Genomic DNA, 17,848 nt, shown 5'->3' on the forward strand with positions numbered 1-17,848 from the left:
CACTGTTCTTTATGATAGTGGACAGGTAGTATATTCTAGGATGAAGACTGTCCCTAAATTATACTTTCCTTGGTTTATTAGTAGTTAGGACATGAAGTTACAATGTGAGCAGAGTCTTGTGGGCCGAGGGAGGAAACATAAATATAGGTAAATTCGTGAAGAAATAGAATTATGTTTAATGATGTGTATGTATACATGCTGAAAACAAGAATATTATAGTGGAAGTGCTACTCTCATGATTTTCATATATTATGAATGACATCAAATGACTCCTAAGAGATAATGTTGCAGAAAAGACCACCTTGATAGATTGTTATTCAGAAACAAGTATGTGATTTGCATTTGCAAGAAATGATTTTGTCTTCTCATTACTATACTATGAATAAATTGAAGAAAAATTTTAAAGGAATAATTGTAGTTCTTTCCAAACAGCTTTTATTAAAGCTTGCATTTTACTTCAAGGTTTTCGTTCTTTTCCTTAAAGAGAACTCTCCATGGAAATGTTCGTAAATCCACCTTTCTACCTCAGGAACTTTACAAACAAAATAATGTATAGGGGTCTAATTGTGTTTGTATTCAACACAGTATTGATATAAGTAAAAGAAGAACATTTACATTGCATAATAAGTTACTCAGCACTGCTTTGTGTTTCTATTAACAAAGCTAATGTATTTCTTCTTAGGGATGATTCAGTTCCAAAGCAAAAATTTGATGTCATTCTAATGAGTCTGCTTTCAATTGTAGAGTACAATGAAGCCCCAGTAAAGAATAGCAAGACATCTATTTTATTGTAGATAATAAATCTGCAAAGTAAGTTTTCAGCATAGATTGAAGTTGATCTGGCATGGAGTTGCTTTATGAATAGCCCTTTGAGCAAACTCTATAGTTCTGTATGTGGTTTTAAATCACTGTAAATTTGTAGGCAGGTACATATCACAATTGTCTGTTTTTCTTTTTAGGGCTCATGTAATCAAAGAAGTTTCTTTGTTGTGTGTATCTTTTCAGAACACAACAGGAATTGAAAATGAATCAGGTGAGTTTAAAAATAAGAATTTATACAAATACATTACGTAGATGTTAGACCAGTTCTTGATTTTTAAAAGATAGTAACACACACCTTCATTCCCAGATTTTCCTTTCTGTTTCTTAATACCATTCATTAGGTCATCATTTTCATAGTGTGCGTTTGTTCATGGAGTGGAGTGTGCATTGTTTTGGCGTGAGTTGGCGTTTCTGTGGAACCCTGAGTCGAGGACTCATTCTTAGGGACCTTAGTTTAGACTTTCTTTTTTTTAACCTTCCCCTGCCACACTCTAGTGTTATTTTTTGTTGTTTTTGTTTTGAAGCTTATTAAGCTTTCATTTTTAGTACTTTTTATTTCGTAATACCCCATTAGTTGCAAAGGGAAAATTGGAAGTTATTTTTGGAGACCAAAACTGAACGGGAAACTTTAAGCATTCTGTCCTTAAAAAACCCGCTTAGAATAAAAACCAGAGGGCACATATTGAAATGTAAGATATATTTCTCCGTACAGGAGTGTGTGGGATCACCTGGAGATTAAACAATTCTGCTGTGGGTGTTTCTGTAGCCTCAAGGGTGTTCTGATAAGTAGAACCAGTTATGTAATTTTATATATTCTAAAGTAGGATTCTTATTTTCTAGTCTTAATATTTCACTTGCAGTTATAGAAATGTAAGGATATCAGAAACATTCTCTTTTGAAATCTTTATAAAACTTTTTTTTTTCAAATATGAAGGACAGAACTTAAAAATGTGAAGTCTGTAATTTTTGGTGCTTAGCTTAAAACTATCAGGCTTGAAAACATTTTGTACTCTCATCGGTTGAGACTTCGGACACCTTTTTTTATCATTTACTGGTGCCTCTAACTGGAGATCGCAAGTTCAATTTCATTAGGTGACCAAGTTTAATAAATTCAGTCCTGTGTTGGGATTGAGAGATGTGAGGTTTTTGGAATGGATTCTTTTGATTTCTTTTCATTACTTTCTTTATCAAAAATTTGATTTTAATGCAGAGGACCATACATCATAAAAAATGAATCTGGCAAACACATGGGGCACATGGTTTCTATTATTTTAAAGCTTGCAGATTTACTGACATGCTTTTGAAGGCAAATTATTTTTGAAATGGTGAGATGGGGGAGGTAAAAGAGAACAGCATGGATTTTTTCATAGTCATTGTCCATCAAAGTTATGTGTGGATATATATTGTAGAGTTCATTTATTTTCCTTTTTTAAGATTGATTTTTAATGCTGACCTTGTCTCCCCATGGAACTTGCTTTTCTACCGCCTCGAAGCTTTTGTTAGAGGAGTCTCGATTCTGGATTGGAATGGTGGTGAAGACTTCCAAAGCGGAGTCTAAATATTGACATCACTTAGGTTGCATCACTCTTCAACAGTCATTTATTTCAGACGGCTAACTGTACTAAGCTAATAGTATTTTATTTCAAACGTATTTAGCTCTGTTTGATACTTCACACTTTTGCTTTAATATTCCATTTATACCAAAAGAACTTGTGTTTAAAGAAAGTCCATATGCCATTCAAAAGAGTTGTAGCAGTAACCGTTTCTTTTTTTGGCTTTTACAGTTTTGTTTTGCTCTTGACAGCTTTTAATATCAGATCTGCAGAGGACTGCCTTTGCTGCCAAATGCCAAATATCAGTGGAAAAGGGTCCTCTTTTGTTTATAATGGCAGCACATTTCTGATTTGGGTATAATTTAAATGGTCTGGTAACAGTGAAACTTTTATTTGGATTATAAAAATTGTCCACTTTTTAATGCATAAAATTTTCAGTATCTTTAGTTGTTTTTATTATTGGAGGAGTATTAGTCCCGTGATATTGAGACCTGATTATTATATCATGACATACAGTCTGTAAGTGTTTTTTAACAGTTGTCCCAGTGATTTTTGAAAATTAAGAATTGTTTCAGGACATTTTGTTTTTCCCTCTTGTTTTTATTCTTATTTTCAGCCAGTGAAATTGAGCAGTAAGTGCTTGAAAAGCTTCAAAATAACTACACAAAAATTCAGATATTAAAAAAAATTTAACTTGAACCAGTTTGATTTTTAATTAAAATGTTGATGGTAAGTTTAGGGTTAGATTTTTCTCTCTAGGGACTAAACATTGCTGTGGTGAATGTTAGCTGTCAGATCTGTCTCTTATGATTGGTGTAGTTTCTAAGACAATAGCACAGAATCTTTCATTCATACATGCCTGACAGTTGAGTTTTAGGAACTGAAGGATCCTCTGAGCATACCATATTGTTTACGAGTGAGTCCTTCAGAAGAAACAACAGAGTCCAAAGCCTCCTGGCATTTTAGGCACTGACCCATTGAGGCAGCATTGTGGACTTCTGTCTTATCAGTGTGTTACACGTCTTTCCTGGTGTAGCTGCTCTCCCTCCACCCTCAGCCCTGGGCTCCCAGAGCTCCAGACCCACATGCTCTTTGCCGTTCTTTCTCTTTCTGTCTGTTCTCAGCACTTACCCCTTTCTTACTGTATCTTATCTTCCTAATTTAGAACGCAGGCTTTGCAGCCACTGTACCTCCACCCTTCATTCTCCATTTTCTTTTCTTTCCACTTTCAAACCATAGATGTCCTTTACTTCATTATCCTTCCACACACATCCCTATTAACTTTGAGTTGTTCCACCATTCTTATCTTTTCCTAGATTTATCAAGGAGAATCCAGAACTTTATAAATGGCTATCTATTGATAAAAAGTTTAGAATGCTTGACTTTATAGAACATCCAGGGTGAGCAGATATGCGCGTAGTGGCTTAAAGTAGCTATACGAAGGTTTAATGCCACTTGCTATCTAGTGAGAGCATAACCAACACACACTGCAGTGTGTATTACATATATATTGTCTCAATTCAGTCTTTGCAACCACTCTGTGGAGAGTAGATGTTATAACTGTTTTGTGGATGAAGACTTTAAGGCCAGAGACCCATGATCACCCAAACAGTAAGTGATAGAGCTCTGATTCACACCCAGGCTGGTCAGATTCCAAAGCCCAGGTTCTTGGTCACCAAGCTGTACTGCTGTACTGGTCAGGATAAGCTGTGTTATGCTGCACTTACACACAGACAGCTCCAAAATCTCAGGGTCTTACGCAGCAACTGTGTATTTCTCATTCTTGCTACACATCCAGTGTGGATCTGCTGTCATGGTTGCTTAAGAACCAAGGATGTTGGAGGCTTTGTCTCAATAAGTGTTTCTTCTACTTCTGCTTAATTGGCAGACTTACTCCTATGGTTGCATCTAACTTAAAACTCAAGTAGGGAAGGCACTGCAAACCCATCAGGTACTTGGGAGGAGAAGAGAGCTATAATATTTAGGTACAGCCCCAATGATTTCTTTTCCTGCTTTATTGAGATATAATTGACATATAACATTGTGTAAGTTTAAGCCCTAATGGTTTAATAGAGCTGTCTTGATTACTAATTTATTGTCACACTTAGTTCTTTTTTAAAAAGACTATTAATATAACTCAAATTGTTACCAATATATGACAGTTTTTATCAGTATAGTAGTTTTATGATTGCAGCATCTCTATAATACCGATCAGTCATCTATGGTATTGCCAGTAATCAGTAGCAAAGGAATTTAGGCTTCCAAACTTGTTTTAAAGTTTTATGTACTAAAATAACAAAAGAAGCTTTTAATCACTGATGCTGCAGATCTAACCCTGAGAATTGTGATAAGCCATCAGAATGATGGAAAGATCCACAATTCCATTACTTTAGCAGTTCTGAATGTTCTCTCATCCTCTCACTCGTCCTGCGTAGACTGCATCCAGTGTGCTGTGGCCTCTGTGTGCAGGGAACTAGATAGACAAGGGCTCTGCTTTTTGACTTGCCTGCTCTTAGAGGGAGACAGTTAAAAAGCAGGATGACAAACAGGATAATTTCAGATAGTGAAAAGTGCTGTGAAGACAGTGAAATAAGGTAACATAAAGAATGATGGGTGAAGGTGAGGGGAGGTTCTCTGGATTACGTGCTCAGAGAAGGCTGTTCTGAAGAAGTGATTAATAATAGAACAGAGAATCAAGTAATAACCGAGAACCAGATATATGAAGATCTGGGGAAAGAAAATTCTAGGCAGAGTGAACCAGCAGTGAGTGCAGAGGCTCTGAGGTGAGAATGAGCTTGCTGGTTCAAGGAACAGAGAGCAGGCCACGAGCTGGAGCTTGGTGAGCATCAGGGACTCTGGACAAGGTGAAGTTGGTGTGAGGGGGGAGGGCCAGATTTATAGGGCCTTAGGGGCTGTGGGAAGAAGTTTATCTTTTATTCTGAATGCAATTGGAAGCCACTGGACAGAGATATACTCTGATTTCCATTTTTTAGAATATCACTCTTCCTGTGCTGTGGAGACTGGATTGTTAGAGGCAAGAATGTAGTAATATGTTTGTTCACTATTAACACCACATTTGAGGACAGTTTCTTTAGTTGGACAGCTTAATGGACCTGCCAGCTTTTAGAAAGAGGGTACTTTTTAATGTGTTTTCAGAACTCTTTGACTCCTGTTCTTTTGCAAAGATGGAGTATAGGATTTTCTTGTTCTATGTCCCCATCTGCTTATTGTTAATTGCAGTCATACTCATTCCTTAACCAAATACAATTTAATGCTATTTCAGGAAAAATGAATCTTTTTTGATTTTTTTCCCCCATTGTTTGCCCCCAGAATAGTAGCTAAGAGTGTTGTTTGCAAGTCTAAACAAAGAATTGTTCTTGGAAGTTGAGTGTTTTAATACTGTCTGGTTCTTGGATGTCTTTTGCTGGTGACACAATTGCTGTGGTGCTTAGTATTAGTCTGTTGTAGCAGGAATACGTATCATAGTGTGAATATACTATGTTGTGTTCTTAATATTAAGGGATATTGAATCTGATCTCTCCCGTCACCCACTGCTATTGCTCTCCAGTGTTGGTTTTGATCAAATTGATATTTAAGAAATGAGGTGCTTTCATTAAATAGGTTGTGATTGGTCCCTGGGTGAAGTGTATAAAAAGAGTTACTGATATAAATTTAAATAAAATACCAGTAATGCTTGCTTATTCTTAAATTTTAAAAAATAAAGACATTACTATGTGTTGCCTGTGTAAGGTGGCACATGCAGCCTTATGTAATAGCAGCCAGTGCTGTGATATGTACTGAACCGGTGACTGTTTATCTGAGAGTGTAGCGAGGGGCAGCGGGAGGAGGTGGAGCAGGCTGCTTCCAGGACACACCTGGCTGGAGCAGAGCGGGTTGGGTCAGACCTGTGGTCATCGTGGGGACCAGGGTGGACTTCGCTCAGGGAGATGGGACACCTTTGGAGGCTTTTGAGCAAAGGAATGCTTGACTTAGGCTAAAGAAAAATCTTGAAGAATATTTTTTTCTGTGGCACTGGTATTTTTGTTTTTTATTTTCGTGGAGCATTAAAGTCTCATTTTAGCACAATTTAAAGAGGAGAGTATAGGATTCATTTACTTTTTCTACTTTAAAAATCAACTTCGTGGTATAATTATGTGTAATAAAATATACTCATTTGAAATGCTGAATTTTGACAGATGTCTACACTCATGTAACTACCATCACCATCAAGATATAGGACATTTCCATCACCCCCGAAAGGTCCTTCTTGCTGTTCTGCAGTTAGTCTTCCCCGCGGCCCCTACCCCAAGCAACCACTAATCTGCTTTCTGTCCCTATGGTTTGGTTTTTCCCATTCTAGAATTTCAGGTAAATGCAGTCATATAGTATGTGCTCCTTTGTGTTTATCTCTTTTTGGTCAGCATATGTTTTTGAGTACATCCATTTGTTGTGCATATTAGTGGTTTATACCTTTTACAGGAAATATTTTATGGGAGGACCACCTGACCATCTAGATAAATCTGTTCATAATCATATTTCTAAATATTCGGTGAAACTGTGGGATGGCTACTATCTTTCATTTTAGGTATCTCCCCTGCTTTTTTCCTAATCCTAAAAATATATATGGTGTAAAAAATCAAACCACTTTTGCTGTTGTAGCCTATTATTAATATAGAATTATATTTTTTGTAGGTAACTGTAAATACAAATTTGATATTGAAGACTTTTTTAAAAGAAAAGCCTTCCAAATAAGGTGATTCCAATATGTTGTTATAACTTAATCCTCAATTAGTGAATGTATAGTTTAGGAAACTAATGCGCTGAATAATGAAGGCCCTTAAATCTAATTTTGAATCAGGTATTCTACCAGGTAAATTAGCAATTTTCATAAAATCTGGGACATTGTCTTTCTGAGTGAAAATACTAGATTATTTCTGAAATTTGAAAAATTAGCAACTTGGATAGCATTTCCTTACATAACTGTGGAAGGAACTGTAGCAGAAGGCTCACTTTTTTTTGTTCTGATGTTAATACTTTGGTAGACAAGGTTATAGGGTTGTCTATCTCTGCCTCACCTTTGCTGTCTTGTGACTCACATGCGCCCTTCAGTCCTGGCTTTGCCCCTCCAGCCGTGTAAACTTGGGCAAGTCACTTGCCTTCTTGGTATTTGATTCTCACCTGTTAAATAGGGGTTAGTGGTGGTGCCCAGCCCACGCGATTGCGGGCAGGAGTAAATGAGTAATAAATGTAAAACACTGAGGCTTGTGCCCGGCATATAGGAAACACTGTAAGTACTGTCATTATCTTCTTCGGCCAGTAACCAAGTCTCGATTCTGCCCTGTAAATACCTTCTAATCACTGTTACTGCCTGAGTGCAGACCCAGACATTCTTTGTTTGTACTAAGCCTCCTAATTGATCGTCTCACCAACAGTCTTTCTCTCCTCGTGGAACCAGTCTCCACGTGCCTTGAAGTACTATGTGCATCCAGCATAAAGCTTGCCATACCGGGAACCAGAAAAATGGACAGTCCTGCATGGTTTGGAATGTCTTTATGGAGGAACTGGGATGTGAAACTTGGCCTGGAAGGATGTAGAGGATACTGACTGGTGAGAGGAAATGAGGGTCAGAAGGACAAGTGGTCTGGGGTCGTTTTAGGCTGTGAGAGCCCCAGAAGAGTAAGAGGACAGGCTGGTGAGGGCAGGAAGAGCCAGAGGGTTGTGCTTATAGGGGCCAGGGAAGAACTTTTAAGAGTAAAATGGGGATTTTTCTTCTAGTAGAATTTTTTTTTTTTTATTTAAATCTGTGCGTATACCAAACTATATGACTTGAAAGGCTGTATGTCCGCAGTTTGCTGCTTTGGATGAAGGTAGTTTGAGAAGTTGCAGCTCAATCTTGCCAGTAACAGACTCACTGGGAGGCAGCAGAAAGCTCCTTTTCCTGCCCCCGCCCCCCGGCATCAGAACCTTCTGGACAAGGGGCACAGGTGTGTCAGGGTGAGAACGCTCTCAGGTACCTCATTTTCTTTGCTTCCCTTGAACCATGAACTGGTTTCTAAAACCAGTAGAGGAACTATAGGATTTTATTTAGAACATTTTTTAAAGAATTTTGAACCAGATGCTTTTTAGGATGATGAATCAAGAAGGCAGAGGGTTTGGAGAAGTTGAATGTGAAATAGACTAGAAGGCATAAGACTTTGCCACATCTTGTCCCTCCCCTGCCCCAAACCCTGCAGTGCCCCACCGCTCTCCAGAGACCGTCTGGTCTCCTTTGGTCGTGAAGGTTCTGCAGGATCTGGTGGCGGCCACGTCTGCTTTCTCCCTGGCTCACTCTGACCTGACCGCAGTGGCCTCCTTTCGTTCCTGAACCTACCAAGGCGTTTGTCTCCTCAGAATGTTTGTCTGGAATGCTCAGTCCTTCACACATGGCTCATTCTCATCTTTCAAGTCCAGTCTCTGTGTCATCTTCTCTGAGATGCGCTTGCCCCACCTGCAGCTACCCTGACTAAAGCAGAGTCCCCTCCTTAAATCTGTTTATCACACTCTTCCCTTTTCTGGTCCCAGTGGGAACACCCCATGGGTCTCCGGTCTCACAGCCTGTGGGCCACACATGGGAAGGACCCCATCTCCTCCTTGTTGTTCTCCTAGGTCCCTAGGGTAGCACGGTGCTGGCGCGTGGGACACCGACTGGACATTTGTTAGATGAGTGGGGATTGCTGTGCTATTTCAGGTTTAAGGGATGATGGCGGTGGGCACCAGAGGAAGGGATCAGATACAACAGATTTGGAAGCCTCACTAGCAGCGTTTGACTGTTGACCGCTCTCTCTTCCTTGCACCTTTTCCTGGCCTTTCTGATACCACGCTCTTGGTGCTCCTCCTGCCTCTGGGATGTCTTCTTCTAGACCTGTGCTGCTTTCACTCTGAGATAGTGGTGTCCTGAAGGCTTATCCTCACTCTTCTCTCGCTCTCTGCTCTCCAATCTCATCCACTCCCCTGGACTCCATTACCAGTTGAGTCCGTATCCTCTTACAGCCATCTCTGCGCCTGGACCTCTTGGCATTGACTGCCAGACAGTTGTTTGTTTGTTCACAGTGACCACTGCTCTGAGCTAGGCATCCTGTGCCGGCTTCAGGGGCGGGACGGGTGAAACAGACCTGCCCTGTGCGTCTGGGACCCCAGCTTGCCTCTGGTGGAGAGGCCATCAAACAGGGCAGCCTGTAACTGCATCAGAGTGCAGTGTGGAGAGCGCGGGAAGCAGACCTGATGGAGACCCTGCTGGGTAGGACAGTGGGGACAGGCTTCCTCTGGGTAGGGCAGGGGCCTGGAGCACAAACGCACACTGGCTCCTTAGGAATCCTCAGGCCTTGGTGGGGTTGCAGCCCCACCATTTGGCGCCTAAAGCAAAGGGTAGGAGCTCTCTTCTCCTTGTTCATCCTTGTAGGAGCTGAAACGGGCATCAGCTGTAAGTTGTTGCCTTTGATATTTTGAAGCCACGTATCTCAGTTTGTTCTTGTCTGTTTTACTTGTTCTCCTTTAGTGATTAGCCATGAAACCCTTAAAAAAACGAAACTCTTGTGCCTATAGGGGAGTAGCCCCTCTGTTGTACTCAGGAAGCTTGGGGGGGTGGGGTGGGCGGGGGTGGGGTGGGGGGAGGATGCGGGTGCATCCTGCCTCTGCCTCCTCCCTTGCTCCTCTCATCACCACGCTCTCCTGTTCTCTGCCTCTCAGTCCTGAGATGGGAGGTACCGGAAAGTCAGGGTAGTCTTCCTTATTGCATCCATTCTCAAGCTCTTCGTTTACATGGATTATGTATTTGGGTATTTACCATGAAATTGAAACAAATTTAAAAATTGGCGGGGTGGGGGGGATGGGGGGGATAATTATAGATTCACAGGAAACTGCAAAACTGGTAGAGTTCTGTGTGGTCCTCTGCACTCAGCTTCCCCTGGTGGTAACATCTTAACTCTTGTACAATATCAACACCAGGGGATCAGCTGTACGGTGATGTCAGTCAGACTACAGGCCTTACTCATGACTCAGAAAATTTAAAATACAAGATTAAACAATCACATATTCCATTAGCCGGTGGAATGATGACATCATCACATGTCACAGCCTGCAGAAAACTCCCCTGTACACACCAGAGAGTGAAGAAGGTAGGTAACATCTTAGTATTATTGTAAACATGGCTCTGACCTCATGGACCCCGGAAAGGGACGACCCAGGCATCACCAGATTATAGTGCAACACCCCACTGGTTTAGTAGTTAAAATGTGGGCTCCTGTCTGGTTTTTACCTCGGCTCCACTACTTGATGCAGTTTGGGAAAGTTACTTGACAGGGCTACCCTAAGGCATGGTTTTTAAGAATCCTGCCCTTGAAGCGTGACTGTCTGGGTTTGAATTCCAGCTCTGCCACCTACTAGCTGTGAGTGTAGGCAGGTTTCAGTTTCATCTGTGAAATGGGGTTATAAGAGGACTCACAGCTGGCTTGGTAGTGTGAAGATTAAATGAGGTGCTGTAGAAAGAGCTTGGAGTAGTGTTGATTAGTATCCTGAATTCTCCATCAGCGTCAGCTGTGATCATGGTGAGGCCTCGGTGAGCTGATGTGTGGACGGTGCTTGTTAGCACAGAGCCTGGCCCAGAGGAAGGGGTGAGAGCCATGCTCCCTACGCTCCCTGCCGTCCAGCGTGGGAAGGTCAGCCTCGGCCAGAGGAAGAGTGTCAGGGGAAAGCCTAGAAGGACCTTCAGGAGGCTCTGCAGCAAAGTCAAAACTGGAAACTCCAAATACCTGTAGGGTTTCTTGTGTTAGGAAGCAGAGTCAGAGCATTTCCTCTGCTGGTGAGCCTCTTAAGGAGGGGGCCTGGGTCAGCTGTATTAACTGCTGTATCTTCACTGCCAGCACATGCCGGCCCGGAGCAGGCACTCAGGAAGTGTTTGTTAGTGATTGAATAATGGACTGAATGAAGGAGGCATGCTTGTGGTCAGTTGTTGGGGAAAGAGGAGATATTGACTGTCTTTAACTTTGAGGGAGGAAGTTGAAGACATGGAATTAAGGCAATCAATTAACAGTTAATTAAGTAACTTACTAAAACTTATTATGTTAAATTTAATACATACCATTCTAGATCAGTTCCCTGATACTTGTTTCATGAAGTAGGAAATTAAAGAGTTCTTATCTTTTCTATTATATAACAGGAAAATAGAGAAGTCCATGTAGCTTCCTCCGTGCTCATCACAGTGGTCAGTGTCAGAAACCTTTGAAATGGGAACGTGCCTTTATTCTGGGACAGCAGGGCCAGGGTACTGGGAGGCCGTTGGCCCCTCTGGAAGGAGGAGCAGCCAGGGTTCCTTCCCAGAGTGTGTAGCTTGGCCTCTGGCTGGTCACCTTCTGCCCTCTCATTCTGTGCGGTTCACGTTTCTCCAGTGGCATTACCTCACCTCCCTCCCCCCCCACAGCCCTGGCCGCTCTTCTCTCCCCTTCTCTGCTCCGGACACGTTGTGCTCTTTTTGCCTGTCTGTTCTCTGAACATACCACGCTTATTCCTAACTCAACAAGGTCCTTTCCTGGCCTGTTTTTCTTGCATATTGTTGCAGGATTCCCTTCCTATTCTAGAGAGGTCTTCTTTAAGCACTATGTCTAAAATAGCACCCTACCCCTTCTCCCATCACTGCGACCCCTCGTGCTTGCTGTCTCTTCAGCACATCAATAACTACCAAGAATTATGTATCTGTGTTTGATTTCCTTTGTCTTCTTCACTAAGATGACGCATTGTTAAGGTATATGTGATGCTTAAAACATTGCCGGGCGCAGAGAAGGGACTCAAATTTTTTACTAAATTACGTAGATGTTACAGTTTCTTTCAGACAAAATCAACCTGAGAAGTATCAGCAGGATTGTGATTCTTTAGTGTAAGAACCAAGATGACCCTGTTTAGAGTTATTACATCTAATACCATATGTATATAAATGAAAGAGATCCCAGTTTCTGGGTGTGTTGGGAAGAGAAATTTTCTTTTAAATGTGCTTTTGTTGCAAAGGTTTACTTGTAAATTGGTTGCTTGAAATTGAGAGCATATCACATTTTCTAAAAAAGGGTCCTTACATTGACACGTTAATACCTACTCAAATTCAAGAAATTTAGGAATACATAGAGAAAATGCTTTCAGATAGATGACTCTGTTATTTAATTTATTCCTAGCCTTTTTTCTAAAAAATGGTTTAAGTTAGCTTGCAAGAATCATTTATTCATTCATGTATTTAAGTGACAGCAAGCATTTCAGGTCTGCTGCTGAGCATTGGGAATGCAGCATCAAGTAAGATGGACACCATCTGTCTTCCCTTCAGTCTGACAGGGGCGGTACATTAAACACATGCAAGTAATTATTTAAAATTGTGGTAAGAGCCGTGAAGGAAAAATAAGGAAGGGGAGAGGGTGGTTCTATTTTAGGCAAGCCATCCTACCTTCTTTTACTTCTGATTTCCTAAGAATGTTCCATGCAGTTTCTAGCCATAGCCACTGCAGTTAAGATTCCGACAGCTGGCGAGGTGAGAGGAAGGCCCTGGCGCTGGCCACTGCCTGGATTGAGGTCCTCTTGTTTTAGTTGAGTCCTGTTGTAGTGGGAAGGATACTGAAATAAACAGGAAAAAGGCTTTCCTCTACTAACTGAAGGAGCCCAAATTAAAAATAATGGGTTTGCTGAAAGCAAGTAAATATGTGTATGGGAATTTTCCTTATTTCTTTTCCCTGTGGCACCTCTGCTGAGGTCCTTTATATTCACAGGTGTCTCAGAAATTTTAATATCCATGATCTCCAACTTATACTCAAGTTACAAATTTCCTGTGGGAATGACCATTCCTGCCTTAGGCACCATATCCTGTTGACATTTCTATGGAAATATGGAGGTTTTAGGGCAGAACTTCTCAGATTATATTCCAGCAGAGTCTTTTCTTTTTTGAAATCTTTGCTTTATTGAGGTGTAACTGACAAAAATGTAAGATATTTAAAGTATGTGTGCATTGCGGTGGTTTGATATACCTATACACTGTGAAAGGATTCCTGCCATCTAGTTAACACACCCATGACCTTGCATAGTTATCTTTTTTTCTTTTGTCTCTCTCTTTTTTTCTGATGAGAACACTTAAGTTCAACCCTTTTAGCAAATTTCAATTCTGTAATACAGTGCTGTCAACTGTAGTCACCGTGTTTTACATTAGGGCCTCGGACCTCATCCAGCAGAATTTTAAGTAAACACCACAGTGGTTATGGGCTCGGGCTCTGGGGGTAGACAGACAGAGGCACAAATCCTGTCCTTGAGCAGCTTGGACAACTTCACTCAGCCTCCGTTTCCTCCTCTGTGTGTGTGGTGGGGGCAAGGTGTGGGGAGGGGGGGTGCTAGGAGGAGACACTGACAGTGCCTGCCTCTTGGGCTGTTAGGAGTAAACTTGCACACAGGATGGTTAGCACAGTGCCTTGCCCTGAGGCCTGAGGAAGTTCCCAGTACACATTAAGTCATTAATATTGTCATACTGCCTGGAAGTATCGGTTTGAGTTTTCACAACTCCCGGGGAAGGTTAAATGCTGTCAAATCCTTTAAAATCTTTGCTTGGGTTCCCTCTGAGAAAGGGGAAGAAAATTCCCACTTACTGTGCTAACTGGCCATGTGCTAATAGGACTCATCACTATGGCTAGTACTTGTTAATATTGTTTGATTTATCCAAGTTAAAAATAATCATTATGTAGCCTAAGATATCAACTATCAATTTAATACCATTTACCTCTTTGGAAAAATTTATTCTCATTTCCAAAATTCCAGTTTATAGGTTAAAATTTTAAAAAGGGGGCACTGTATTTAGAAGTGAGAAATTTGTCTGCTAAATGTATTCATACTTTAGCTAATGAAAAATACCATTAGACCATTTTCTGGGGCAGTTTTGATATTCCCACATCTGGGGAGACATTGAACTTGTGCTTGGTGATACCGTCAGGACCAAGACATAAATCAAACAAGATGGGTGCTTCTGGAATGTATTCACCATCGCCTTTGCCCTGTCCAGGGAATCAACCCACTCCCTCAATGCCGACTTTTGCACATTCCAACTCAAAATAGCAGAGTAGACCTTCCTAATGACATGCTTGTTGCACGTGGGATTTATTTCTCTCGAAGCAGCCTGTTGGTATTTAAAATTGTAATGCTGGGAGTACAGAAGTTTGGATGGTATTCTTTTCTTGGCACAGAACATTCTTAAAAACTACAAGATCTTCATTGTTGTGGGAAAATTAACCTCTTTAGCTTGGAGTTTGCATTTTGCTTATGTTGGTTTCTTTGAAAGTCCTTGAGAAATGTTTCCCTTTGCAGTGAAATAAAACACATTCAGACTACAAACCCCATCATTCTCAGCAGTGCCATGATCTGCACACCAATTCCTTAGGGCGTGTGTGGTGCCAGTTAATAGCCGCTTCATTGTCCTTTCATATGAAAGTTATTTTTAGAATAACAGTCATGTTCTATGAGTTGGCTCAGATCTCCCCTTTTCATTCCCTTAGGTACATATCTGATAGTAATCTTACTTGTTAGGATTACAATGAATTTTGGCATGTACTTAGTTACTAATTTCTGAATTGTTTCTTAAAACAAGCATATGGACACCAAGTGGGGAAAGCGGGGGGAGTTGGGGTGGGATGAATTGGGAGATTGGGGTTGCCATATATACATTACTAATAAGAAAAAAAAATATCAATTGTGCGCTTTAAATATATACAATTTATTGTATGTCAATTGTATCTCAATAAAAGTTCCTAAAAAAAAACATAAGTTGTTTCTTAGAGACTTTGTCATATTGTGGAGACTTTGCTAGTTACCTGGTGGACAGTGGTGTGTTACTGTTACCTGGAAAGGCCAACTTCCATGGAGGACCCAGAGTAAATCGTTCTTGCCGGGAATCAAGCCCCTGTCACGAGGTTGTTGTTGCTGGAGGGATGAAAGCATGGATGGGATGAGGGTCCGATTGGCTGGCGTGGCCGTAACAGCATTGCCAAAAGTGTTCATTTAAGTAGGGAGTGCTGACATTTACTTTTTACTTAAAAGTAAGCTTAAACTATACTGTTGTGCCAGAGATTTTCATATTTTTAAAATGGCCACAGGTGGCTGGAACAAAGTAGATTAACACAGACATGCTTGAAGGTTACAGTTGGTTTCCTTTGGAGACTCACAAACAAGCATCAAAGCAACTCCTAAAACACTTGACATCATCCTCTTAGTCTGGCTTGTCAGCTCGGGTTTCAGTTACATTTTTGCATATTTGCTTATTGGACCAGAAAAAGTTCAAAACAGAACTGGGTTTTCTTTCTTTTGCTGTTATCCTTCTGTTTCTTAACTTGCAGAACACAGCTGAGCCTGTGGCAGCCGCAGAGACCCTGGCCGAGGTACCAGAACATGTGCTTCGAGGCCTTCCAGAGGAAGTGAGGCTTTTCCCATCTGCTGTTGACAAGACTCGGATTGGTGAGTGCTAGCGTCAGAGAAGGAGAGGGAAGGGAGGGCAGGGTGCGGCGAGCTTCCTCTGGGGCTTCTCAGGTAGGGAGCCCACTCTAAAAGCAACACATCTATACTCTGACTTGGAAGATTATGTCTTCCAGTTAAGAATCCAGGGTGGCCACATATTATAAAATTAAACCAGAAACACCTCCACCCCCACGCACCGTCCTTCATGACTCAGCCTGAGCAGCCCCCTTCCTCCGTGTCTCCCCGGGGCTCTTCTTGTCACAGGATGCATTGCTCCCTCCTCTGATTTCACCGTGATTTGTGTGTGATGATACTGTTATGTTCATTTCATTGTTTTGTATTTGTTTTCACATCTGTCCCTTTCATTGATTGTGAGTGCCTTCATTTCTTATTTATCTTTGTGTCTCCAGTACCTGATGCTCTTTATGGACCTCAGTAGACATTTGAGTGAATGAAGACGTGAGTGTATCCCAGTGCTTCTGGCTGGAATTTCTTGTTGAATACAGCCAAGCTTTTTTGTATTTACTCTTGTTTTGTGTCCTGATCTTTAGACAGAAGGCTAAGGAAATAAGTTACAAAAATTAGTCAGAGTACAGTCTTGGAGTGTATCATGTTTATGTCCTGTTTTCTTTTTTTAAAGATGTACTTCTGCTATTCCAGTTTATGTGTATATGTGTGTGAATAAATTTTCAATAAGTGCTTTCCCTAATTCTCACTGAAAATTAATCAGTGAGTAATTTGAGCATTTATATTGATCCGTTCATGAAAGTGGTTGTTTTTATATCTCCACTAACTAATTATCAGCTGGGATAACAAGTGGGATTTATAGCAGACTTACAGGCGGTGGGCTTGGTTCATTGTAGCTGGGCAGGACTGGCAGAGACCACAGCCTCCGTCTGTACACGAGGAACCTGAGGCCAGAAGGTGAGGGAACCTGTTCAAAGTGACGCTGTCAGTGAGAGTCACCCTGGCGCTAGTTCCCTTGACTCTAGGGCGTCTCCTGCCATTTTACCCGCTGCTTCTGCATCTTGTTTGTTTGCCTTATGGTCAGTGTGGAGAAAATAGAAATATCCCTTAGAATACCACAAAGCAGCATAAATCTTGGTTGTTTGAAACTCTGAGAAGTGAGTTGTTGAAGTTTTGAGGAAAGAGAGGAAAGGTTTCCCTACTTTGAGCAAACAAACTTCAAAAATATTTATTCATGAAACTATGTTTCTGACCCTTTGGAGAAGCAGATTATGTTCATTGGCGACAATTTGAAACCTGTAGAAAGAGGAACTTAAAATTTATTTGTAGTTTTACTGCATTCCAGTATTTTTTTCTCTTTTAATTGTTGTGATCCTGCTGTTCTCCAAGTATTGGTGATTATGCTGTCTGGTAATTTTACATGCGAAAATTAAAAACAAATATAAAATATTCTTTCCTACTTATAAAACAGTAAGGTTCTTTACAGGCGATTAGGAAAATACAGAAGAATATAAAAATAAGAAAAATAAAAATTCCCTTTGAATACTTGGTTTAGTTTGATTTTGTATAATCTCATTAATTTAACATTGTCTTGCTTTTTGGCTGTCTAGTCTTTTAAGTATTTTGTGAAACTGAATTGGATTTAATGTTTTAATCTTTAAAATAACCACAATACATTATAAAAATATTGGTTTTGTTTTTTAGGTGTCTGGGCCACTAAACCAATTTTAAAAGGCAAAAAGTTTGGGCCATTTGTCGGTGATAAGAAAAAAAGATCTCAGGTTAAGAATAATGTATACATGTGGGAGGTAAGAAATAATTCTGGCCCTTTGTTTATCAGAGTTCTGTACATTTTTAAAGATGTTCTATTCTCAGGATTTGACATTCTGAAATTAAAATAATCATCTTAATATGTTCTTTAAAATCTAGAATATTTTTGTTAGAAAGAAAACATATATCCTTGGATAGAGACTGCTGTTTACATTTGTATTTTGAAAGTGCTTGGCTGT

General features: G+C 40.6%; 1 protein-coding gene across 3 annotated transcripts in view; it reads left to right on the plus strand.

Annotated features, from left to right (window-relative positions):
- The window catches only part of PRDM2 (PR/SET domain 2), a 117,181-nt gene that overhangs the window by 12,837 nt on the left and 86,496 nt on the right, over positions 1-17,848 (plus strand). For all 3 annotated transcript variants that reach the window (XM_057696872.1, XM_057696892.1, XM_057696882.1), the window contains exons 2-4: positions 960-1,033; positions 15,755-15,872; positions 17,544-17,647. In XM_057696872.1, the coding sequence (XP_057552855.1) occupies positions 1,025-1,033; positions 15,755-15,872; positions 17,544-17,647 (231 nt within the window). In that variant the 5' untranslated portion in view covers positions 960-1,024. The remainder of the gene's footprint in view (positions 1-959; positions 1,034-15,754; positions 15,873-17,543; positions 17,648-17,848) is intronic.

This window comes from Hippopotamus amphibius, chromosome 1 (assembly GCF_030028045.1).
Source record: "Hippopotamus amphibius kiboko isolate mHipAmp2 chromosome 1, mHipAmp2.hap2, whole genome shotgun sequence".
Classification (NCBI taxonomy): domain Eukaryota; kingdom Metazoa; phylum Chordata; class Mammalia; order Artiodactyla; family Hippopotamidae; genus Hippopotamus; species Hippopotamus amphibius.